This window comes from Opisthocomus hoazin, chromosome 1 (assembly GCF_030867145.1).
Source record: "Opisthocomus hoazin isolate bOpiHoa1 chromosome 1, bOpiHoa1.hap1, whole genome shotgun sequence".
NCBI lineage: Eukaryota > Metazoa > Chordata > Aves > Opisthocomiformes > Opisthocomidae > Opisthocomus > Opisthocomus hoazin.
The window spans coordinates 78941827-78967674 of NC_134414.1; the positions used below are offsets into that span (position 1 = coordinate 78941827).

Below are 25848 nucleotides of genomic sequence, written 5' to 3' on the forward strand. Positions count from 1 at the left end.
ATCTTACACATCATTACATGACTATATTTCATTTTTCCTAATAAGCTTTGCAAGATTGATCTTAAAAGTTTTTTGTTTAGGTTCTTTCATTTTTTTTTTTCCTAATGATATCAGGTATTGAAAATTTCTGGTAGGCTCCTTTGAATTTCCTTAACTGGTGAGTGATGGATTTTGTGAGTGTAAGAGGAATGTGCTCATACAAACCTGACAGGAACATCCTGGACTCCTGAAATTGCTATCATTGAACGGTCCAGCGAATGGCAGTCAGCCATCTGCCGTTTCATCTGGTGTCACTTTTCCCCCAGACTAGGGACAATGAAGAATTACCAGTGTCAATAGGTGATTTAATATGAGTCTCATATCAAAAAAGAATGGACTGAAATCTAGGGGCAGCTGGAATTTGACCAAGTTTGGCTTGAGAAGTAGAGTCTTAAAAGGAGACAGAGCTATTTTGAGTGTCAAACCACCTAGCACAAGAAGGTTTGGTAGGAAGTGTGACCTGGATGAGCGGAGCCCAGGGATTACCTTGGAGCCACCCACAAATCCAGACTAAAATAAAACAAAAAAATGCCCAAGAGGTGAAGAAACTGAGTCAAGCACAGGCCTTCAGATGTTTACCTTTTTGAAGTGTCTCTGGACTTGTGTTACGAAGCCTAGATGAAGCCTGAAGACATTTGCCCTCTGTATTTTCCTCTGAAGAGGTAAGCTGTGAACCGGGGTGTCCTCAGCTTGGAAAAGTGGGAAGGCTAGTCTCAGCCTGCTGAAGGCAGCCAGCACAGTCTTAGGGGCTATATATTTTGAATGTGGAGTCTCAGCCTCCCCTCAAGGTGTACTTCCAGTAATGCAGAAGCAGAGAGGGGTCTGGTTTTGCCTGAGCCAGCAGTGCAGATGGGTGCAGGGCTACCCTGGCTCCTTGGGAGGCCAAGAGCAAGAAAGGCTTGAGCATGGCTGAGACTCTCACTGCAGAGTGTCTCTGCGTGCCTATGTGGCAAAACAGTATCATTCTCATTTTTAGAGTGGTTAAACATTTGCATTTCCCTCAAATGCAAATGAGGGCTTTTACAAATGAGTGTTTTCTCCTGCTCTGTGCACAGCTGGCTTTTTAGTGTGTCATTTTATTTAATGACAGTAACACCTATTCACATCCTGTGGATACAGGATATATCCTATGGATACAGGATATAACTCCCTTGCTCACTGTTGCTTCATTTATTTACTTGATTTCTGTCAACATTTAAACTTTCCTTTTGGATCCTATTTTTGTTGTAATGAATTTAGACATTGTGACCTGGGTGTGTCTATTCTGCTAAACCGAAGATGTCAAGGGACCAATATTTGTCCCCAAGACTGAGTGACACCAACTGGTGTGTGTCTACATTTCTTAGTTTTAGCTGCCTTTGTGGAAGATTAACCTTGGAAGGAACAGCGTAAGGAAGTCAGCTTGCAATGAAGCAAGGTGGATGGCTGGGTGTGCGGTGCTCGAGCTATGCTTGCTGTCTCCCTTTATTCAGCTGTGGGGATGCAATCACTGAGTTAGTCCTTCTTTTGAGGAAAAGCACAACAAACGCAGAATTGTGTAGATTTATTTATTTTGACCTTTGAAAACATTCACTGATGGGTGGCTGATATGGTATGGTTTCAAACGGAAGAGGGTTTGAATGACTGGGGTTAAAATCCCTGGTGAGCTGTAGCTTTCCTACACAAGCTTGGAGAAGACATGGATGCCCTCAATATTTCAGCTTCAGAAAAAGCAAAATAAGTTTATAACTTGTTTTTTCCCTAACCAGAGTGTTGTCAGGATAAGGGAGCAACTTTCTGGGACACCTAGCTACTGTAGTAGAGTGGTATGTAGGTCCTTAAGGTGTAACATAGCCTGAGGAGATACCCTGAAAATGACACTGGAGGCAAACAGTTGGAACAGGACTTTCCTATCTGATTTTGCCACCTGCCTTCTTACAAAGTATTCCTTACTATCTTTCCTCTCGCTCATGATTCTGCATGACACCCTCACTGTACCTGACCCTTCAGCCTGAGATGGGTGTCTGTTTTTTCACTGCTGCCCTGTCTCCCATTTCTTTACAGCTGTTCTTGTGCTGAGCAACAGTACACATAAAAACGTCATGCTAACTTCTGCTTTTCTAGCTTGCCAATGGCAAAAAAAGATGTTTCAAAATGTTCTTCCACTTCTTTGGCCAAAAGGCCTTCTCTCCATCATTATAACAAACTCTTTAATACAGAGATTGTGCACATAAATTCTTATTGTGGACAGTCTCTAAGAGTGCATTTATTTTCGTGAACAGGGAAGTTTAGATTCTGTTATGAATAACCTAATGCCTGAAGAACTATGCTTATAAGATTGATACATCTTTTGTTCTAATATGTGAATACTACTAAGTATCTTTATAATTTGTTCTGTTTTTTTCAGATATCAAGTATTCTTGGGAGACCTTTATAGTGTACTTTATTGTATGAAGCACAGTGATTAACTTGAGTTCACAGACTTAATTTTCTTTTCCTTTGTTTCTTCTGTTCAGTGATTTTTCATTTTTAGATCTTTACTATTTTCACAGGAGTTAAGCTTGTCCTTGTGCATTTGTCTTACTAGATGAATAAGTTAACAACCTTGATTTCTTGCCACATTGAGTTATACATTTGGAATATTTCTCTGTCTCTCTCTGTGTCTCTCAAATAAAACCCAACCAGTCTGCTGTCTTAGTAATGACTTAAATTACAGGTCGGAGTGGGCCCTCTACTTTTGCTGTCAATCCCAACAAAATTTTTTCTTCCAGCAGCAATCTCCTTAGGAGTCACTATTCTGATTAGCATTTCGAGTTTCATTGCCCACCAGATAACAGTGGCCAAAAGTCTGCCCGCGGTCATGTATCGCCCACCTCTACTTCCCCTATGACTTCCTTGCATGCTCTGGACATCCCTTTTTCTAAAGTGGCCCAAATTAAGAGCGTATAGCCATGGCCCATCAAAGACAGAGCTTCTCATCAGGCCCTGTCTGCAACGGGACATGAACCCTAGCCCTCTTGACACACCAAGAGAAGAGGCTGTGGAAGTGCAGTTGTGGCGCAATCACAGCAATTGGAATGTCTTTGGTAATACTCTAAAAAAATCAGAAATTAGCAGAAAAGTCCCAAAAGAAATGGGAAGCAGCAAAAATGAAGTGTCTTCCACCAAAAGGGATGGGAAGAGAATAGTTTTCAGCTGTTTTTTTTTTTTTTAAATGAGCTGCATTCTTTCATGCTGTATTTCTAATTATGGAATGTTTGATGGAACCAGAAGAGATAATCCACCAGTGCTGAGTGGGGAGGAGGCATGAAGGAATCTCGGGGAATGGGCCAAGATTAACATCTCCAGCCTTTCCTTTAACTGAGTGTAGGCAGTTCTTTGGAATATAGAAGGACTCGAGCTACCCTCCAAGGAGCCAAAGTGCATGCAGTAAGACATAAATGTTTTCTCAGGGAAAGGAAATGCTACATTATAATTAAATTTTTTGGTTTTAGTGTAAGGTTAGCTGTCATTCATTCCGTATAATAGCAAGAAATCAGTGAAACGGTCTCCTAAAGCAGCCTGACGGCAACGCTATAATGAAGAAGGTGAGCTTCCATCCTCCTTGCTCTGGGACTCATGCTGAGGCGGTGATGAGAAAAGCTTTTTTTTTTTTCACTGAGAATATTCAGCTGTGTAGATAATTGTGACTGCCTGCTGAAAAATTTTGCAAAAGTTAACCTGAACAACCGTTATGTCTGTAGTGATATTTTCAATGTTGACTTTGCTCTTTTGTTGTATTTTCTCCATGTAACCTTCATACTTGTAACTTTATGAAAATATCAAAGAAAATTCTCACAAACAAGCAAGTTCTTCAAAGTATTTCTAGGCATAAAACAGTATGGAAAGTTCTCCAAGATATATATTTTACTACCACTGTAAACCTAATCATTCTGTGGTTTGCTTTGTATATTTATTTAGGGGGTCTTTTGAAGGTACAGCCTCAATACCACTGCAAAAGATAAATTCAGATTAAGAAACGAAAAAAGCTCAAAAGAGGGGAAGTGTTTCCTGAGCATATCTACCTCTTTGAGACTATTAGTCTAAGGTAATCTAAGTCATAAGGGTAGGAGCTGGAGGGGAAGCAGGAGCATGGAGAGTGGAAACAAAGGAGTCTGGCAGAGAATGGGAATGTGAGCCATGATATGCCATCCCTTAGGCCCCAAAACCCAGTGTTGTTACGTAGTGTGAAGTAAATTGCCCCTAACTGGCTGCTGAGCAGCCTCTGAAAACATGAAGCTCCACGCTGGCAGAACCACTTTGGGGAAAGTTACAGGCAGCCCTCATGGCACTACTCTGCTCCCCGCAAGCCGTACCGAAGGCAAGGCAAACTTTCAGGAGACACGTGTGAGAATTATTGTTCTCATAGCAGGCTTGTGTTGTTCTTGATGATACCACAGGGGTATTGAATATACACTGTATATGAAATACGCTGTTTATTTTACCAGGTTTTCTTCAGTAAACTTCATTTATTTCTTTATGCATTATTTCCACAAAAGGAGAGTGTGTAGGATTCAAAATGATTTATCTGGAAAATAGTAGACCATTCCACTACTTTCAGTTCCTTCCCATAGGATATCTGAGAAATTTTTACCAGTTTTTAAAACTAGAATGCAAGTTGCATACATGGTGCAAAACCAAGCAGTATCTGTCAAGGAGTAATGCTAAGGTAACATTTTAAGCCTTCCAGGGATTGCCAGAATTCCTGGCTTTTTGTAATCTACACACCATGCAGTCTGGGGAACAAACAGCACACATCATGCAACAATTGCTGTGGGAGTATTTACTTCCATCCAGATCAAAACTAGCCCTGAGCATGGCCTGTACTGCTTCAAATGATCCAAAGCCTATTCAGAAGATGTTCCACCTGAACAGGGAACAGTTATCTCCTCCTTCTAGCCCGCTTATCCAGGGTAAGATGTGACAAATCAGGGAAGCTAAAGGTGGGCTGTGCTCCCCAGAATTACTCTTCGTGTTTTGATATCAGGTGTGTGAAGGTTCTCTTTCAGGAAGAGGGAACCACGTATCCCGTATTTCAGGGAGCATTTCTTCTTTCACTCATTTGTCACACAACTAAAGGGGTGGTTGAATCAATCAGACAGCCCTTTGCCGGGTAATCTTTGGCAATTCAGTTGTTGATTAAACTTTCCTTTCAGCAGTGACCTGGGCTGGAAAAAATATTCTTTTATCGAAAATGAACTTCAAACTCTGCAAAGATTACCCTTTCTTAATGTTCTTTAAGTGCACCAAATCGCAGACTAAAGAAACAGACATCACAGATGTCACTTTAATGTTTGGGACATTTCCTGTAGAAACACACTATCATCTCAAAGCCTTCTCTTTGTACTTTTAATCTGAGCATGTCAAGGGCATACAAAAAGAATATTTCTGGATGTGTTCACCTGTGGTCTATGGCTGAGTGCAGACAGAGGGACACTCCCATCCTTCAGAGGTTTTGCTCCCATTTCTCTCCCATCTCGCTGAACAACTCTGTCCCAAGTCCCATGTCCCAGTCTTAAACCACAATGCTTAACATTTCTGTGCTGCTGTTTACATGTGAAGGGTTCTACCATTATTAATTTTTTTAAGCACACTTCATACTGAATGGTTTGGACTGAAATGTAAAAGTGAAGTTTAATCTTATTTCCAGAACAGTTTCAGAATTAGAAATAGGACTGCCCACCTTGGTGATGTCAAGCCTTTTGGTAGCTGAAGGGAATTTTATCCCTTACACAGTTTATTAGACTAGTTTTTAGCTTATGGAAACAGAGTTTGTGGTGTGTTGCCATGATATACAAGTGGTGCAGAGGGCACAGAATGGTCATAATTTAAACTGGACTCAGAATGTTTAGGTATTTTTAGTTGATCATGTACCAGCCTCATTCAAATTCCAGTAATAAATTTAATCAAGACAGTCTCACTCCATCAACAATCAAGATATAGGCTCTACAGTGAAAAAAAAAAAAAAAAAAAAACGTTTTGGAAGAGTTACAGAAATAATTCTGAATCAGTCAGAAAAGATAGCAATAGTTGCACAAAGGCTTTCTACAGTGTAGGAAAATGGAGTCTTGAGGTGATCGTGCACTGTCTGGTAGGCAATAGTAAGAAGCTGGAAAGTATCATGCAAGAAATTCTTGCATATGTTTTCAAGGACAAGACTCTTGATGTTGTTGTTGTTGTGAGGAATTGTGAAAAAGCAGAAAATGCGAAGGCTGCAGCAGAAGCAACAAAGGCATACCATACTATTATCTGTAGTCATTCGAATAGATCACCCAACTGTGACAGCCAATTAAATCGTGTTTTCCAGGATTAACTCACAGCTGAAATGATACATCGTGGTAGGAGAAAAGCTTCATGTACTGCCAACAACACGAAAGCTCCTCTTTTGACTGAGAAAACAGTGAAAGACTTGGTTGCAAAGCATATATTTTTCTCTGTGACTACAGATGCCTCAAACCATGGCACTTTCAAGGTGTTTCCAATCATTAATCATTCCTACACAACTGAAAGGCAAACAGTTCACTCCGGCTTGAATATTTTCAAGGCACTAATGAAACCACATTAGGAATATTTGAAAATGTAAAAAATATGCTAAAATGAAGTAGTTAGAACCCTGACTATGTACATTTATTTGCAGCTAATACTTTCGTTAACTCTGGGTTATATCCCCTTGTCCACAAATCAATAGAAAGGTAGAAAGAAAACTCATCTCTAGCTTGTTGCTGTGTACATAATTAAAAAATAGAAAAATATCATCTAATTAAATCGTTTGATTTAGAGAAAATACCAATCACTTTTTCTCATCTCATTCAGTGTTTTTGCTCAGCAAAAATTTCAGATTTGAAGGAAAGCATACAAAATTCAAATGGGAAGAAATGTTCTCCATCAGACAATTACTTGCATTCTGTACAGGTAAAAGGACCATTATCTGTTTTCTTCATTTTAGAAGCTACTTTGGAAGTAAAGTAAGCATAGTCAAGCGCCAACTTTAAAATCCCATCTTCAAAGATAACCTGGTTGGAGGTGACAGAGAGATTTTCAGTGACAGAATGTTACTTATTATTTTCAGATTGTACTGAATGTTTCTTAATAAGTCTTGCAATCAGAACAAACTGGCTTTTTACATGATGAAAGGTATAAGATAACGCATTCATTCAAGGGTAAGTTGCAAAAAAGAACTGATGACAAATTCTTTGGTCAGAAGCTAGTCATCATGGGGCAAAGAAAAGAAAACAAAGACCTTTCACTCAGAGATACACATTAGCTGCCAGAAACGAGGCTTTATATTTTCATATGATCAAACAAAATGCAAATAAACTGATTTAATTTTACTGAAAAGCATTAGTATTTCCAGAAACAGTAAAAAATATAGATAATTTAAAATTTCTTAAAGTGCCTGGTGTTATGCAGTTAGAAATTCAGCTAAGTACTTGTGTATGTCAGGAATCTTCAACTGGGAAACATTCTCATTTTTTAGTTTCCCATTCTTGCTCTTTCACTTTCTTAAAATTGTTATTAAAAAAACCCCATTTTTTTAATGTAATCATATTTGGACAGATTATGGAATCCTCGAACTGATTACATTTCAATTACTTTTTTAAATGTGGGGGTTTAGGTTATACATGTAACTTGCTTTATTAATTTAGTTGTAAAGCCAAACATGATGAAATCTATGAAAACAGAAAATAAATCATTCTTCTATCAATCCCTTAAAGTTTACAACTGAAGATTGCATCAGAGAAATTTTATATTATTTCAGAACTATGTGATATACAAAAGGAAATACAATTTCCCTAGAATTTATCTTCTTATTAACAAGCAGACCTTTTTTTCACCATATACTTGCCCCTTACTTCTTCCCAAGGAGAATGTTTTTTCAGAAGTTTGGCTGCTCTGTAGTGTAGCTTCAGTTAATGCATCCAGGCGCAGTGTGAATATGTGATAGAAGTAGGAAAAGTCATGAGCCCGTTCTGGTACCCTGGCAAATCAGGTGCCTGTAAGACAAGAAAACTTAGTGACAGAATGCTTTGCTGTACATGACTTTGGCATCATTTCATGGAAAACATAGTTTCACCTTTCTGCCGCTGTGGAGAAACCTTATTGAATATTTTACGTTTTTTATTTCTTCCTGCATTCATTACAGTGATCAGCAATTGCTGCCAAAACTTAAACAGGAAAAGAAAGAATCAGAAGGATATTAGCAACATTTCTGGTGCAGTGGTAGAACAGAACATAAAGAATAATATTAGTGTTGTAGGATGTTGCTTCGTGAGGCATCATTTTTCTGAAACTGATGTCTTGCCTGAACTCTCTGAGTTCAATCATTACATTTTATAAAGGTCTTTGAACATAGGCATTCATCTAAATGGTAGCTAGCAAATGAAAATCATTCCTTTCCTATATTATTATGTTATATTATGTTGACCTGTATATGAGACCAACATAGAAAACTTTCTTCTGGCAGTTTCTTGTTGAATGCTGTGTGTTGGAGATCATTGTACCAGCCTTGTGCAAAGCAATATATGGAAGCTGTTGACTTCACTGGGAACTGGGTATCTGTTGTCAGTGAACGTAAAGGTAGTTTTCCTGTAGTGTGCACAGGCTTAGCTCCATTAGAAGTGAAGAAATGAGTGCCAGTTTCGAAAGTGACCTCTCTCCCTTCCTGGTAGAGTGAATATATAAATATCATACTCCATTATCTGCTTGGTTGAAGACAGAAGCAATTACAAAGATTAATGTAAAGGATGTACTGATCTAACATTCACTTCTAAAAAGGATTAATGGAAGGATGGATTTGCAATACAGATATTAAATCTAAATGTGCATTTATTTTGTCTGGGAAATTTTTGTTTTGTAGTATATACATTCTAATTGAACATTGTAAATACTTTAAATAAAAAAAAATAGGGGTATAGTGTTGAAAAAGTCAATGCAACTAATTTCAAACACCTTTGACTTTTAAAAAATGTTGCTTTGTTTTTTATGACCTAGGTTTACAAAGAGAAAAATACATTTATTAAAGAACTAAATAACTGAGAAGGTCTGTGAACCGTTTAGTTTGAGTTTAAATGCTTTTATTAAGGTGAGTGGAGTTACAGTGGCCCATAGCAGCGATATTTTGAATAAGGATCATTGCTGGCGTATTCTAGTTGCCGTAATAAGTAAAAGACATACAAAATGGGAGCTGGACAGTGGTGTTAGCATGGCCCTGCTTCTAGGCTAATGCAATCAGCTTCTCAGACAGAGTAATTTGCCTGGATGGAAACCACAATGCTACATCTATGCTGCTTCTGGTGCCCACTTTGCTCAGATCTAGCTGCAGTACCTTCTCAGGACACCGTATTACGGAGCTCAAGGGCTTTCCTTGCTTTGGCAGGGTAGAAATCTTAAATATCCTAAATCCTAAAATCCTAACTGTCATTAAAAATGAGCAATCTACTAAAAGGGTATTATGTCTGCTTCTAAATTTAGTAAAAAATAAAGCATTCATATAAAATAATCTCAAATATAAATATCATGCAAAAATTTGTCCTGTAAAAAGACAGCACTGTCATTAGCCAGCTGTATACAAATGTCTTTGATTCTATAAATACTGATTCTCTCATGTGAGCTAAAAAAAGCAACTCTACTCACTCAGCATTTGGAGAAACCCATAGACATGTCTGGCATATTCTTCTCTATAGAAGCTGAATGTGCCAAATTCTTGTCACTGGACTTTCAAGCACTGAAATGATACACAGCTAAGTGTAAAGAAACAAGATCAGCACTCTGCTGTCTTAAACCTGCTGAGTTCAAGGTGTCCTTTTTGAATATCTAGAGCTAGGTAGCAATAAGGGCACACTGTGTATGTTACATCACATCCTTTAAGTATATGGAGGTGTGCAACTTTGTGCTCATTGAGATGAAAGAAAAGTTTCTTCAGATTCCAAAATGTCAGCTTCCCTGAGATAATACCATTGTCGTGCATTAGCCTGGCAGCTGGCAACTGGGATGACACTGCCACTCACTCCTCCTGCATCTTAGTGGGATGGGGAGGAGAATGGAAAAAAAATAAAACTCATGGGTTGAGATAAAGACAGTTTAAGAAGACAAAAAATGAAATAATAATAATAGTGATGATGATGATTATCATCATCATCATCATAATGAATATGCAAAACAAGCTATACACACTACAATTTTTCTCACCGCCTAATGACCAAATTTGTAACCAGTCCCCGAGCAGCGATCATGGAACTCACAGGTTTCCCGGAGCTCACGAGTTTTGCCAAACGCAAATTTCACAGAACTTACCAAACTATCGGAAAAAGACCGAACTCATGGAAGACTCCAAACTCAAAGAAAAGAGAGATTTCCTGCCCCATGGCCAACCCCCCATTCATAAACTGAGCATGACATCCATGGTATTGAATATTTCCATTGGCCAGCTTGGGCTCGCTGCCTGACTCTGCTACCTCCCAGCTTCTGCATAGCTGCGCTTTAGCTGAATATGGAAAACTGTAGAAAGTCCTCAGTATTATCAACATTCTTCTGGTACTAAGTGAAAAACGCAGCGGCTATTGGGAGGAAAATTAATTCTATCCCAGCCAAAACCAGGACAACCTTAAAGAACAGTAGTGAGATAGGGTATGAAGCAAAATGGTCTTTAATGTCTTTGGTGGCTAGGCTTCAGTTCCTAAGGTGATTTATTACCTGGTATTTGGATACATGCTAGCAGTACTTACACATCTGTTGATCATCTAGAGAGGAGAGGTCCAGAGTGTGTTCTGGACTGTAAGATTAGTCTTATCAAAAATGCTGTCCTTAGTTCAGAATACTCTTCTAACTAGTAGGAGCCCTCAACCCGTTGCCCAGCAGCAGGTAAGGGACACTGCAGCAATGTGGAAGTCTTGCCGAGGGGAGCTGGAGGCGCCTAAGGTATCAGGTGCCAACAAGAAAATACCCATGAAGCACCTCAAGGGAAAAAAGGAGTGCTCTGCTATGAAGGTAACAAGGCCGACAGCTCAGATGAAATGCCTCTATACAAACGCACACAGCATGGGAAACAAACAGGAGGAGTAGGAAGCAGTCGTGCTGCTGGAAAGCTACAACCTGATTGCCATCACGGAAACTTGGTGGTATGAATCCCACGACTGGAATGTGGCTCTTGATGGCTACAGGCTGTTCAGAGGGACAGGCAAGGAAGGAGGGGCGGGGGCGTTGCCCTTTACATCAAGAAAACACTACAGAGTGAAGAGCTGTCCCTGAAGAATAACCACGAGCAGGTCGAAAGCTTATGGGTAAGAATCGGAGAGAGAGGCAACAAAGGGAACCTAGTGGTTGGTGTCTACTACAGGCCGCCAGATCAAGAGGAGCTGATAGACGAAGCGTTCTTCCTCCAACTCCAGGAGGCTTCGCGCTCGCAGGCTCTCGTCCTACTGGGGGACTTCAACCACCCCAACATCTGCTGGAAAAGCCACACGGCAAGCTGTAGGCAATCCAGCAGGTTCCTAGAATGCATTGAAGACAACTTCTTAAGCCAGGTAATAAGCACCCCTACCCGAGGGGATGCGATACTAGACCTGGTAGTCACCAAGGCGAGTGAGCTCATTGGGGATAAGATCGGAGGCAGCCTGGGCTGCAGTGATCACGCGCTGGTGGAACTAACGCTATGGAGGGAAACGGGAATAACGAAGAGCATAGTCAGGACCCTAAATTTTAGGAGGGCAAACTTCCAGCTCTTCAAGGAGATAGTCAGAAGAACTCCCTGGGAAACGGTCCTCAGGGACAGGGGAACAGAACAGAGCTGGCAGGTCTTTAAGGATGTATTCCACAGAGCACAAGAGCTCTCGATCCCCAAGTGTAAGAAGTCGGGTAGAGAAGGGAAGAGACTGGCATGGCTGAGGCAAGAGATGCTGGTCAAACTAAGGAAGAAGAGGGAACTGCACAGGCAGTGGAAGCAGGGACTGGCTTCCTGGGAAGAGTACAGGGAAGCTGCCCGGTTGTGTAGGGATTGGGTCAGGAAGGCCAAGGCACAGCTGGAGCTGAACTTGGCAAGGGATGTGAAAAATAACAAGAAGGGCTTCTACAGGTATGTCAGCCGGAAAAAGATGGTCAAAGAAAGCGTACCCCCGCTCATGAGCGAGACCGGCGAACTGGCAACAGCAGATGAGGAGAAAGCTGAGGTACTCAACAACTATTTTGCCTCAGTCTTCACTGGCAACCTCTCTCCTCACCCCTCCCAAGTCGATGAATGGCATGAAGGAGACCAGGAGGGTAAAATCCCTCCAGCTGTAATTGAAGACCAGGTTCGGGACCTCCTGCAGAACCTAAATGTACAGAAGTCCATGGGACCTGATGAGATGCATCCCACAGTCCTGAGGGAACTGGCTGATGTAGTTGCCAAGACACTCTCCATGATATTTGAAAAGTCATGGCAGTCAGGGGAAGTTCCCAGTGATTGGAAAAAGGGAAACATTGTGCCGCTTTTCAAAAAGTGTAGAAAGGAAGACCCTGGCAACTATCGACCTGTCAGCCTCACCTCTGTGCCTGGGAAGATCATGGAACAGATCCTCCTAGAAGCTGTGCCAAGGCACATGGAGGCCAGGGACGTGATTCGAGACAGCCAGCATGGCTTCACCAAGGGCAAGTCCTGCCTGACCAACCTAGTGCCTTTCTATGATGGCGCAACAACAATGGTGGACAAGGGAAAACCTATGGATGTCACCTATCTGGATTTTTGTAAAGCATTTGACATGGTCCCCCACAACAATCTTGTCTCTAAATTGGAGAGCCATGGATTTGATGGGTGGACCATTCCGTGGATAAGGAATTGGTTGGATGGTTGCAGCCAAAGGGTAGTGGTCAACGGCTCAATGTCCAGATGGAGACCAGTGATGAGTGGAGTCCCTCAGGGGTCCATACTGGGACCGGTGCTGTTCAATATATTTATCAATGACATGGACAGTGACATCGAGTGTACCCTCAGCAAGTTTGCAGATGACACCAAGCTGAGTGGTACGGTTGAGACACCAGAAGGACGAGATGCCATCCCGAGGGACCTGGACAAGCTGGAGAGGTGGGCCTGTGTGAACCTCATGAGGTTCAACAAGGCCAAGTGCAAGGTCCTACACCTGGGTCGGGGTAACCCCCGTTATCAATACAGGCTGGGGGATGAAAGGATCGAGAGCAGCTCTGCTGAGAGGGACTTGGGGGTACTGATAGACGAAAGGCTGGACATGAGCCGGCAATGTGCGCTGGCAGCCCAGAGGGCCAACCGTGTCCTGGGCTGCATCAAGAGAAGCGTGGCCAGCAGGTCGAGAGAGGTGATTCTGCCCCTCTACTCTGCCCTGGTGAGACCTCACCTGGAGTACTGCGTTCAGCTCTGGAGCCCTCAGCACAAGAAGGACGTGGACCTGTTGGAGCGGGTCCAAAGGAGGGCTACAAAAATGATCCGAGGGCTGGAGCACCTCTCCTATGAGGACAGGCTGAGAGAGTTGGGCTTGTTCAGCCTGGAGAAGAGAAGGCTACGGGGACACCTGATTGCAGCATTTCAGTACTTAAAGGGAGCCTATAGGAAAGATGGGGACAATCTTTTTAGTAGAGACAGCAGTGACAGGACGAGGGGTAACGGTTTTAAACTAAAACAGGGTAGGTTTAGGCTGGATATAAGGAAGAAATTGTTTACAATGAGGGTGGTGAAACACTGGAACGGGTTGCCCAGAGAGGTAGTGGAGGCCCCATCCCTGGAAACATTCAAGACCAGGTTGGACAGGGCTCTGAGCAACCTGATCTAGTTAGTTGTGTCCCTGCTTGCTGCAGGGGGGTTGGACTATATGACCTCTAGGGGTCCCTTCTAACCCAAAACTTTCTATGATTCTATGATTCTATGATCTATAAATTTAAAAATATAAAATACTGTTTGTAGAATATAATTGCTTTTTATACCTTCACTTTTAAAACTTAGGAATAAACAAATGAAAATGCAATGAAAGCATGTTTAGAGTTGTCAAAGGCAAAGACATACTAGATTTTCCACACAGCCTGAATTTTCCTTTGTTCAGGTGTACCAAGAGTACATCAGCTGGGAGTCCTAAGGAGATGGCTTCCTCTGGCTTATCCCCAGTCCCTGTACTAGCCTGCATTGTAGAGCATACGCAAACACTGTCCCTGTTACTGATGCGGTCAGCCCGGCAATACTGCAAGGGTCTCTCATGACACAATCAGATGACCATTTCCACAGGGTTCACAGCTAGAGCTGTCTTATGTTCCTCTAGGAGAGGAACATAAGAAAATGCAAACATGACCTTTTTCAGCCTCTGGTGGCTGGAATTCGCAGTTCAAATACTGGGTTTTGTCCAGTTTCTTCCATGGGGTATTACATGTAGAAATCAGTGTGTTTGTATGTTCACCTATATAACTTTTGCTTCTCCATGTGTAATTTAACTTTACAGAAGTAAACATGGTGTGAAAGAAAGGATGAGATTCATGTAAATTGTGATATAAGCCTATTCAGGGCTGTAAGATAATGACCATTCAGCTCTTGGCATTTGAGGTACATGAGGTGTTTGTAAAGAAACACAAACATGCTTTTTCAATTCTGCTGTACTGTGACTGGAAAATGAGTGGCTGAACAATTGGTAACATACAGAACAACTAATTTATTGACTTTACACCTCCCACCCCCCCGCCCCGCAAAAGGCATTGCCATAATCAGGTAAAATTACCATTCTCTAGCTTACATGTCCTGCTCTTATTCATCTCTCACACCTCTTTTGTCAGTCTGCCCTATGACAAAGAAGTCTGCAAATTGTATGTTGTATCTGTGACTGTTCAGAGACAAAGGAAAAGAATGTGCTAGTGCAGAAATTGTTATGGTGCAGGACCAAGGCAAGTGAGATGTCTGGCCTGCTTTCTAAAGAAGCTGGAGAGGGGGGAAAAAAAAAAAATTTTTCCTCAGGCAGTAAAAAAAGAAACTTTTCCACGGGCCTGAATGTATCCTACCACTCTACATCCAGATAGACCTTGTCAAAGACCAAGTAGTAGAGTGAAGTGTGGAACTGATTTAGATTTGTGTATCATGCTTTCATTGCAGGAATATCAAATTGATATATTTTTTGCCCAAACGTGGACAGATAGCCGTCTTCGCTTCAACAGCACCATGAAAATACTGACTCTGAACAGCAACATGGTTGGCTTGATCTGGATCCCAGACACGATATTTCGTAACTCCAAGACGGCAGAGGCTCACTGGATCACCACCCCCAACCAGCTCCTCCGCATATGGAATGATGGCAAGATCTTGTACACCCTCAGGTGAGCAGTCAACGTGTAGGGCTGAAAGCTTCTCCCACCTCTGGCATAGTAGGAGTAATTTTCAGCCTTATCTTTGTTGTCCTCTGCTGTTTTCTTCCTGATACGTCCCTGATCATGCTTGGCAAATACTGAAATGTTCAGGCATAAGTACTGCAGAGCTTAAAAAACAAAGTCTTCTCTTTCTAAAAAAGAAATCTTGAGAATTGAAATAGGTCTGTCTAAATTGTAGAAGTTGGGCTTTTTAGTGCTTGTAATAAAATCAAGAGCATGTAGTCCCATAAAATCTGTCAGAAACCTTTCTGATCAGAGTTAGATGCAGGGCTGGATAAAGTATTTCTTGATTCATGCTAATGCCAATACTTGATTCTTCAGATAAGTCACAATGAAAGATAGTCTGTCACATCTCATCACAAGGGTGAATTGCTGGAGGAAAGGCTTTTAGAGTTCTTTGAATCTTTGTGATAACATCCACTGTATGGTACTAGAAGTACTGTATATATTTGCATAAAAAAAGCCTGTGGAAAGCAAAAGAGGTGTTTACTTATGGAAGAGATGAATTGGTCAGAAGTGTGTTTTGCCATAAGTCATATTCTACATGGCAAACTTTTTCAGAAGCATCCTTTTCACGCTGCATTATCTGCAGTGATTGTGTTCTGCGCTCTCAGTGCAACAGCATATTCTGATCATACTTGCAATTGCAGTTGGGCTCCAACAGCAAGTCTCTGGAAAACAATAAGAAAGTAATTAAACAGCTGGAAATGCTTCTGACATTTTTAGTTCCCTTCCCTTCTTAGGCTTTCTCCACTGTGACAGAGCTCTTGCTTATTTCAGTGCCTGTAGCTAAAGACTTCAGTGGTTAGCATGGGAACTCCATTTCCCTCTTGGATGGGTTGTTGGGATTTTTTCTTGTTTTTTTCTATTAAGTCCTATTTCAGTATTTCAGGGCAAGTAGACTTACATACATTACATATCACTAAAAAAACTATTTGTTGAATGGACTGCAAAATTTGTCTGAAACAGCTAAAAAAGGGACAATATTTGACCCAGTGGATTGTTTGAATTAGCATTTTTAGTTTGTGAAAGAGGTTTTGAGGTATTTTTTTCCCACTTAGGTCAGCCTCCTTTTTACATAACAGCAACTGTTACATTGATCACTCTTCATTGATAGCATTGTGTAATTCAAAAACAATTTATCCGACTTAAATGAGCACACAGAATGGGTATGGCGAAGCAGTAACTACTGTATGCCCTGGGTCTGTCAAGTGCTGATAAATATTCTGTATTCAGGAGAAAGTGTGCAAAGTTCAGTCATTCTCCATGCATTTCCCTCTTCTTTCCTGCCTGCTTTTGGGTGTGAACGCACTCCTGCTGTAACATTACAAGTCGTCTTCCAGTCTCAGGACAAAAACATCGTTAAAGTCCCTCACAGATGACCTTCTCCAAGACAGAGGTTTTCTCTGTGCCATCCTAAATTTCAGACACAAACCTTTCTCAATCCAGTTTGTTAGCTTTTGGATTAGTTTAAAAAACAAAAGAAAGAAAAAAAAAAGCAACAAAACCCCCTCATGCTCCTCACTTGCTGCATAAATTCAGGCACGCAATTCATGTAGTGTCTGTTTCCTGAAAAAGACTGTATAATAAAGTAGCACTTAATGCAATCTACCTGAGTAAAAAGATTTACTTTCTAAGTGATCAGACAGAAGATTATCTGGTTTTAATAGTAATTTTAAAATCAGCTCCATTCATAGTGTCCTTTGTGTTAGGGATATCACGTAAAACAAGCTTTCACATGGTGTTGAAGACGTTTCTGCTGATGTGTTTGTTACATCTGTACGACTGAGAATGTCATACAGAGATTTATTAAGTTTTTGAGAGATAGCTCAAAATGACTGAAAGAATTTTAAGTTCATACTATGAGTAAATGTGAAGAATGTTCCTTATAAGATCCTTTATGAGGTTTTAATTTTGTGGAATTGCATACCACCACATCATCCATTTTTCTGTTATTTTTGTAAAGAATAGCTGTTTCCATCACATGTCCTTGCATGACGATTTTTCTAGAGAAAAACATATGCACAGATTTCTTGGGATCAGGAAAGTCTTAAACATATGTTTGAAAATATTTGTGGTTTTAGTGAATTATTGTTGTTTTGGATCAGGCCTAAATAGCCGGTGAACAATCTGCATATATAATCCATTCCTTTCAGGCCTTACAGACCTAACGTTACCCAGCTTCCTCCTCTGACTGTTCATTGTGCTGATGTGTTGTAACAGGCGCTTTGTTTCTCCATAGGCTGACCATCAACGCTGAGTGCCAGCTGCAGCTGCACAATTTCCCAATGGATGAACACTCGTGTCCTCTGATATTCTCTAGCTGTAAGTACCGCTTTGATGTTCTGTTGTGGTATGTGATGAGTATGTAGGGACGTGAGTTTATTTACTTCTGATGTCTGTCAGGTTGTTAGTCATTCCACAACAGGTATAGAAATTTTAGGTTTGCTTAAATATTCAGGGTTTTTTTGTTTTCCTCTCTAGCACTCCCAGTCAATGGACTTATGCCACAAAGTTTTCTGTAGATTTACTCTCTTATTTTTGTCAGAAACAGCCTTTTTATTTGATACTATAGTTGCACTTTCAGCAGGAGCAGATATTCATGCTAGTCTGTGGTATGTTAATCTACAAAGTCATGTGGCGTGCAAATGAAAATAGAAATTACAGTTTTCTTGTAGAGGTGCACAGCTTGGGGACAAGCTCAGCAATCTCTGAACATCTGAGTTTATAGTAAGTAGCATGGTAATGCCTCTCTGTTCCTAGTAAAAGTAAATGATGTAACTACTGTAAATCTCATTTTTCTTTTATTATTCAGCTTGTCCTGTAGTCCTAATGTTGTCGGTGGTGTTGTTGATGTATTTAAGAACTATTTAACAGGCAAAACAAATGCATTGGTGAAATGAATGGAAAACAAGTCAGGTGAGTGAATCTTGAGGTCCAGTATTACTGTGAGGAAGTGTTATCTTCATGCTGATTCATTTGATAAAGCTTGAGAGCTGTCTGCTCGTGAGTACACCTGCACAGTTTTGTAATCTAAAGTGACACAATGCAAATATTTTACAAAAAATTTTAAAAGGGTCTCCACTACAGATTTTTCTTTTGATAAACTCCAAGACTCATGATCTGTGTTCTCCAAGGTGAACGGGGTGTGTATAGTTTTGCCTTTCTACTTAGAAAATAGCATATTCTTCATCATCTCTGAAAAAACAATAAAAGAGTAACAGTCTTTAATGTCTTCATAAAAGTTATGCTGTTGTGATAGTAGGGTATTGATTTCCATTTACGAGTAGTGTATAAACAGTGATCCTCAATCAGAAACACGATCTGAATTCCAGCTGATGCAAGCTGTATTCTTTTTCCCCAGGAAATCTATTTTAAAAACTCTGCCAGCGTAAACATCTCCCTTTCCTCCAATGCATTATCACTACATCACCATTTTTTATGATCTGTGTATATAAGTATGCCTGGCCAAAAATACACAGTGGTGTGTTTAATTCAGATACGTAGAATATATGCATACTCATCTGAACAGGAGGCAGATAGCTCTTGAATGACCTTTCCTGCTAATGAACAGTTGTCGCTGAACTATACACACCTCAGCTATTTTAGTTACTGCAGAAAGCTACTCTTACCTTGTGGTAATCTGCTGTTGATTTGTTGCAGTACTGGAAAAGGAATGATCTTAAAAATTAAATCCCAGTCCAGAGATACTAATTCACCCTACCACATAGATTTGACAGCAATATCCAAAGAAGGTGAATTCTAATAAACAGGAAAGTTGCTTCAAACCTTCCATTCTCTAATAGCTAGACAGTTGCTGCATGCAGGTAAGTTATGCTCTGTGGTTTTTTACTTAAAGAGGAAGGATATCAGTGTGAAGTTCAGAAGACTCCACTCCATGACAAAGTTTCAAATACATCTTGATTTGCAGAAGTTCCTCCTAATTTAGAACTACTACCTCGGATTCCTTCTGCCCTTGAAAACATACATATATTACTATCTATGGAGATAGAAATAACAAAGGATCAAGCAAAAGCAAAAAGTTTGTTCTATGTGTGTGCTTTATAGTTCCTTGGCAGATGGAAAAATGGTGGAGGAATACTAAAATAATGTTTTATAGTTTCATCAACCTTTTTGGTCATGTTGATAGCAAAAGTTTATTTCTTTAGGTTCGTACTGAATTGTGCTCTATTCCGTGAACTCTTTTAGCACTACTACTGTCATAATAGTAGGACATCTCCAGTGTGATTTGTTTTTTTCATAACTCAGATGTATTTTCAGTGTTTTGTACATTCATCGCAGTCTCAAGATAGATGACACTCAGTGGGACTTATGAAGTGAATGAGTGAATGCCTGAGTGATTTATTACTGCCAGCTATGACAAAAATCTGGGGGGACAAGCTGATTACTGATTCCAAGATGTATATCTTGGAACAAAATAAAAACGGTTGTAGAATTCACTGCACAGCACTGCTTACTTCTGCACCCCTTTCATTTGTTCCCTGGCACACAGACAAATCTTCGCAGTTTCTACTGTAGTCAAGAATAAAAAAGAGCACGTTTCAGAGAATATTCTCTGCATCTCTACACGTACAAGAAGAAGGTTAATATTTGAAATTTCTTACTTTTTATATAAATTTCCCTTGATATTTCAGAAATGTGAAAGTAATATCAAATTGTTTCTAGAGTATTTTCCTCTAGTGCCAACTAATTCACATCCTAACCCGGTTGTTGCTCTGGGGACAGTTGCTATTCCTTAGGTGGGAATACTGAGCTCTACTTGGTCTGTTTGCCAGGATGAATAAGGAGAAAACAGCAGCATCTCAGTGTGGTAACAGTGGCTACTAAAACCTACCTACACTTTCCTTTTGAAAATCTTGTTCAAGAATGGCTCCTGGAGCTCTCTAGTGTCTTTGCTTATAGGAATTATAAAGTATTGAAATAGTTTGAAATCTCTTTACTGTCTGTGCAAGTGTGTGCTTCAGGGGACACGATGAGATGAGTCATTTGGCATATTAGGGCACGTGATAGGTATGTGTCTGTTGTTGTGCTCCTTATGCAAATGTACGCTTAGCACACTGTTTCTGTGAAAAGTTGGCCCCAATGGCATAATGCAGGGCTGCTATGCGGTGTGACAGCTCTTTCCCACTCTGTGTACTGGATTGGTTTGATCAACCACATTTGGCAAGACGGATTCCTTAATACACAGATGCTACAACATTGGCATTAATGCCAATGCATGCTATGAATATGTGTTTCCTTGTGAATAAAGAATCAATGCTGTGACTTGGTCCCAGTGTAGCAATCTTTGCTAGATTTTTCTCTATAAGATCACATTTTCTTCATATGATTTTGAAGTAGTATATACCACTGCATCAAAATATTTTGTCAGTGTGCTGCTTCATTTGGGTTAGTTTATCGTCCTGAGCCAAAGGAGGCTGCTGTGCTACTTTTGGTATTCAAGTAGCATCTTAAACTGTCTTGGTTATCTCTGTTCAGCACTGATTTGTGCATTGTGGAAATAGTTTCAGAATTCTGCCATAAGGTTTAGTTTATGGAGGTAGTTAAGATTAGCATAAACATCAGCAAGGAAGAAGTATTGTCTGAAGGACAATGTCAGCACTAGAATAAACAAATAAGACACAGGCAGCAAAATACAGGCTGGAAATGAAAAGTTAAGTGCAATTAACTGTGGAACTCCTACCATAGCATACTGCAGGTGATAAAATTTTGTAAGGGTGCACAAGTGTTTGGACAAATCTTTGGAAGAAAAATGCATTGTTAGCTATTAAGCGTAATGAGATCACTCTGTACTAATGGCCCTTATGTTTTTTATTCTGGGGGAGTGAGAGTATTTCAGATTAAATAGTAGGCAAAAGTGGCTGTATAGCTAAGGTACTTGGAGGAATTTTTTTCCATTAGAGTTGCTGGTTTCCAGCTTTTATACGTGGTTTTGGTTTTGATTTGTCAGCCGTTGGTGGGACAGTTGAATGTTTTTGTTTTTCTTAATTTGAGAGGACTAAGCATACTGCAAAATAATGTGAGCATGCTTTCACCCATGCCTGCACAACAGTTAATTGTTCAAGATGTTCATTTTTCAGCCCAGAAACAATACTTCACCTCATCTCCCCATCCGTGTGCTCAAGATTAGCTTAAATTAATTACACTCCTTCAGACAATGTCATAAGACAGCTGTACAAAAATGAAGCAAAAAACACATTACACCTTTTTTAGGGCATCTGGTCAACTAACTTTTTAATTATGTACAAGGACCTTTATGGTGTGTATCTATGCTAGCTGCATACCTGAGGTCTGAAACCGTCTGTAAGGCCCTGCTTCAGGCTTTACCAGTTGCAGTAAAATTGAGCTGCAGTGCATGATGCCAGAATGAAAATAAAAAGACTGAATTGATTAATCAGTTTTCATTGCTATATTATTCTTGCTGCTGTTCTGATCAAACTGCAGACACTATTGTTCATTTTTAATAGCACCTTAGATTTAGGCAATAGAAACGCTGACTATTTTTTTGGCCAATTATTTATCTTTTCCCTTGTGAGAAGGCCTACAGTGTCCTGAGTTGCCCATTACTGGAGGATTGCTGCAGAATACCCATTCTGGCATGCCCAGAATATCGTTCCTCCTGCAAAAACTAAAGTATGCACACAAAGATTCACAAGCAATTCAAGTGTTTTTGGTTCACTTGAAAAGCGGGGAAAGCAAAACTGCCTGCTATTGACAGTTCAGTTTGCTCAGTCAAGTCCTTAAACATGTACTTTTAGCCCTCTAAAATTTCAGGTTTGTTCTTTTTTTTTTAAAGTGATGTATGCAAAATACTACAGAAAAAAGATAAGGAATTGTGAAATGCATTTAAAACAAATTCATCCAAATCTAACAGAGTGCTTGAAAGAAACAGATCCCATCTTTCTAAATACAAACTCAGTTCAATCAAATGTTACCCCTTTGAACATGAAACCTCTTATGGATATGCAATCAGTACTTTGAGCCTCATATCATTAATTTCCTAACAGAACAAGCTGTCATCGCCAATTTTCATATGTTTCTCCTAGCCTAGAAAAGTAAATGCTGGTTCTGTGGAATGAGTTGTGCTTTGTTTCATCTCACTTACCATCAGCAGCATCATTAATAAAGTCTGAGGGCAGAATTTTACTCCTGGTGAATAACAGGCCAGAAGGAACACAGCTTAATGTTCGTATCTCAAGAGGAGTTTCATTAAAGATGCTGAGAAAGGATTGCAATGTGCAGCAAGAGCTTTAATCCACATCTGAACTTCCCATCTGTGCTCTCTGTAATGGGCTGAACTGGATCATGGGGCATCAATGGAATTCTTGATTCGGTTTTGTGTCAAGCGTATTTTAGCTGTTGCAGCTTTTTCCACTTCTAGGAAGGTAGAGATGAAGGTACTGGGATGCATCGACCCTTTTCTTCAGAAGGCTGTCCTTTTCAGAGATTACTCAATATAGAGAGGTCTTATAGAGAGGGAAAAAAAAATGTTTATGGAAAATCTGACCTTTGAAAGTTTCCTCCCAAACCCTGTATTTCGCGTATGACTAGGTGTCATTTATGACGATTCATGAATACAATATATGAAGTATATCTGTGAAAAATCCATTCTCCTGTTCATCTGCTAATCCCTCTCATACACAGACATTTACATATCTTCTTATTTCTGTTGCCCTCTTTTAGACTTTACTGTTTTTGTTACACATTTTTTCAAATACCTTGGCTGGTGTGTAAAGCAGGATTCAAAGACAAGTTGACCATTCCAAATATTTATGAGGAATGCGTGATTTTGTAGGGATCTTCTTTGCTTTTGTTAACCTGTAAGCATTAATGTTTCTAAGCATTTTTTTCCTGAGATACCCACAATGACACCTGATATAGTGAATTTGAAACGTGTTCTATTCGTATGAGAATAATTTAATTTCTTCATTCTAACAGTCATTCTGACTGTAATATGCTACTGCATTGCTCAGTTGTTAACTCTACTTAGGTTTCCCTAAAATTCCCTGCAGGTGTTTCTTTTCTATCTAACTTTAATAATGTATTGTTTCTTAGAGAGAGAAATATTTATCCGATTTCTTGACTACTCCCTGCTGGCTAATTCACTACTACTTTTCTGTGTGTGAATCAATACACTTCTCAATATGTAAGAGACACTACGTTAAGTGTCTTTTAGATTTTTATGACTCTATTTTATAGCAAAGCCAAGACTCATAAAAATTTTACAAGTTAGTTTGCATTGGAAGTTCTGCTAATTTTTACCTAATTGCTCCAATAGGATGTACTATATATCTATGATATTGGTGAAATTCATCCATGGCATAAGTACACTCACTGTAAAGTGACACTTTCTAAACCTAAATTATGGTATATTCGTGCCAAAGTAGTGCATATTGTAAGTATTGGTGCGGCACTACTTTCTGTTAGTCTTCTGTCTCATTGCGTGAGGTGTATCAGAGACACCTTTCTACACATTTACGGCTATATGGTTCAATGCTGATCACAAATTTATATAGAATGCTGTGATACAAGAGTATTAGACTTAAAACTTTCTGATATTAGATCTGATAGCCACCAATGCACAGAAGATTTCTGGTTCATAGAAAAAAATACGAAACTTCCCTGCAGTTGAGGGTTGTCCATTGCCTCTCTGATAGCAGTGGGTAATTCATGTATTATTGCTTGCTCCTCTGTTCCTTACAAAAATCTAAGGTTTTGGCCTAGCAGCATACTAAATGTCTTGCTCCTTTTATAGCAACTCTTGAGATTTTTCTCCACAAGGCTGAAGGCTCCTCTGGAGAGGAAGCAGCTGCCATTACTTCCAGCAAAAATGAGACCCTAGAGTAAAATTACAGCAAGTGCTAATTAGTGAAGCCTAAAATTCTTAACTCATGACATCTTAGGTCCAGAAAACTCTTCCTGAGACTGTCTGGGCTGAAGGTAGGCTATTCCAGGAATTTGGCATCTACCCAGGTTTGCAGCGGTTTCCCAAGGATGCTTGGTGTCCCCATTTACCCTGCACAGTTGGCTGAGGAAGATGGGAGGCCCATGCCATGGCACAAACTCTCTAGGCAATCTGCTGCAGAGTGAGAAAAAATGCTCTTGTTCCAGAATCTGAATACTAGGATAGGACCCCCCAACTCTGACTTCCCTCCAAGGAGATTGGAAGCCCCAAAAATCCCAAGTGCAATCTAGCTTCTGAAAGCAACCAGTCTTGTTTTTCTTAATTTTCTATTAGCAAGATTTAAAGGAAAAGCCATCAGTACCCGAAACAATTTTAGGAAAGACAAAACCTGCCTGTGAGACATTTTTTTTGCAAGAATATATGTAGCTGACTAAGTTATGTTTATGGTGTCAGGAGAAAATAAGAGAAGATGCTGAAGCAAAGCAGGTGGCTGGTTGCATGTCTGACAGTTGAATGTATCAACAAAAGCCCCTGGAGTCTCTTCCATGTGACAGTCATTGTTAGTTCCCATGATTTCATCACAGATCTCATGATATTTGGTGTTTACTTGAAGCCAAAACCCCTTTAAGCATGTTATCATGTTCCAGTGTGAGGGTTTGGTTTTTTTTTAAGAAACATTTGAAATGTGTGACACAAATGTACCACAGGTAGGAAGAAAATAACTTTCTTCCTCACCGATGATATACTATGAATTTACTTTATTGTTATTTCTCTATTTATGTACGTGATAACTGATTTGCAAATGAATCTGATCTTTATGAAGAGGCTGATCCATAACTCCTAAACTGCTGGCAGCTCTGAGTGATATACAGAGCATCAGGAGAGAGTCACACTCCTTTGGATCATGTTTTTTACGACGAGAAGGAATGACTGGTTTTAGGACTCTGTAACAATTGCATCACAGGAGAACATGGGCACATGCTGCATTGAAATCTTTGCACTTTCTCAGTTAAGGAGCCATAGCAATCCATTCTATAGATAAAGGATCGTCTGTAAGTAAGGTAAAAGTGCCCCTTTATGGGTCTCTTATTTCAACACGAGAAAGCAGGCTAAATGGCTTGCATGGTGTTGCTCTTACAGGCAACAGTCAGAGAAGGATCTATAGTCAGCAGTGCCCAAACTCTTCACAGTGCTGTACATAGCTCAGTCCTCTTTGGGTTATGGGCAGACTTTGATCTTTGGTGGTTATCTTGTTTCTTGAGGAAACTTTCTAAGGCACCTTCCAAGGTGCATGCTCCATTGTGTGTGTGTGCACAGCTGTTGCATCATATGCTTATTTGGGGTTCTCTTCTTTTAGAGTGTTAGATTTTTACAAATGCTGATATAACCACATGTGTTTATTCCTTGTAGCCTCCCTTGATGTAACTGAAATTTACATCACAAAATGTAACACAAAACATCAAAGTACATGTCAAGGTAACCCACTGCCAGGCAACTTAAAAGCTGCAACTGATCCCTTC

At 40.0% G+C, this 25848-nt stretch overlaps 1 protein-coding gene across 1 annotated transcript in view; it reads left to right on the forward strand.

Moving 5' to 3' along the window:
* The window catches only part of GABRG3 (gamma-aminobutyric acid type A receptor subunit gamma3), a 364187-nt gene that overhangs the window by 163206 nt on the left and 175133 nt on the right, over positions 1 to 25848 (forward strand). The window contains exons 5-6 of the mRNA XM_075427299.1: positions 15131 to 15351; positions 17645 to 17727. Coding sequence (XP_075283414.1) covers positions 15131 to 15351; positions 17645 to 17727 — 304 coding nt within the window. The remainder of the gene's footprint in view (positions 1 to 15130; positions 15352 to 17644; positions 17728 to 25848) is intronic.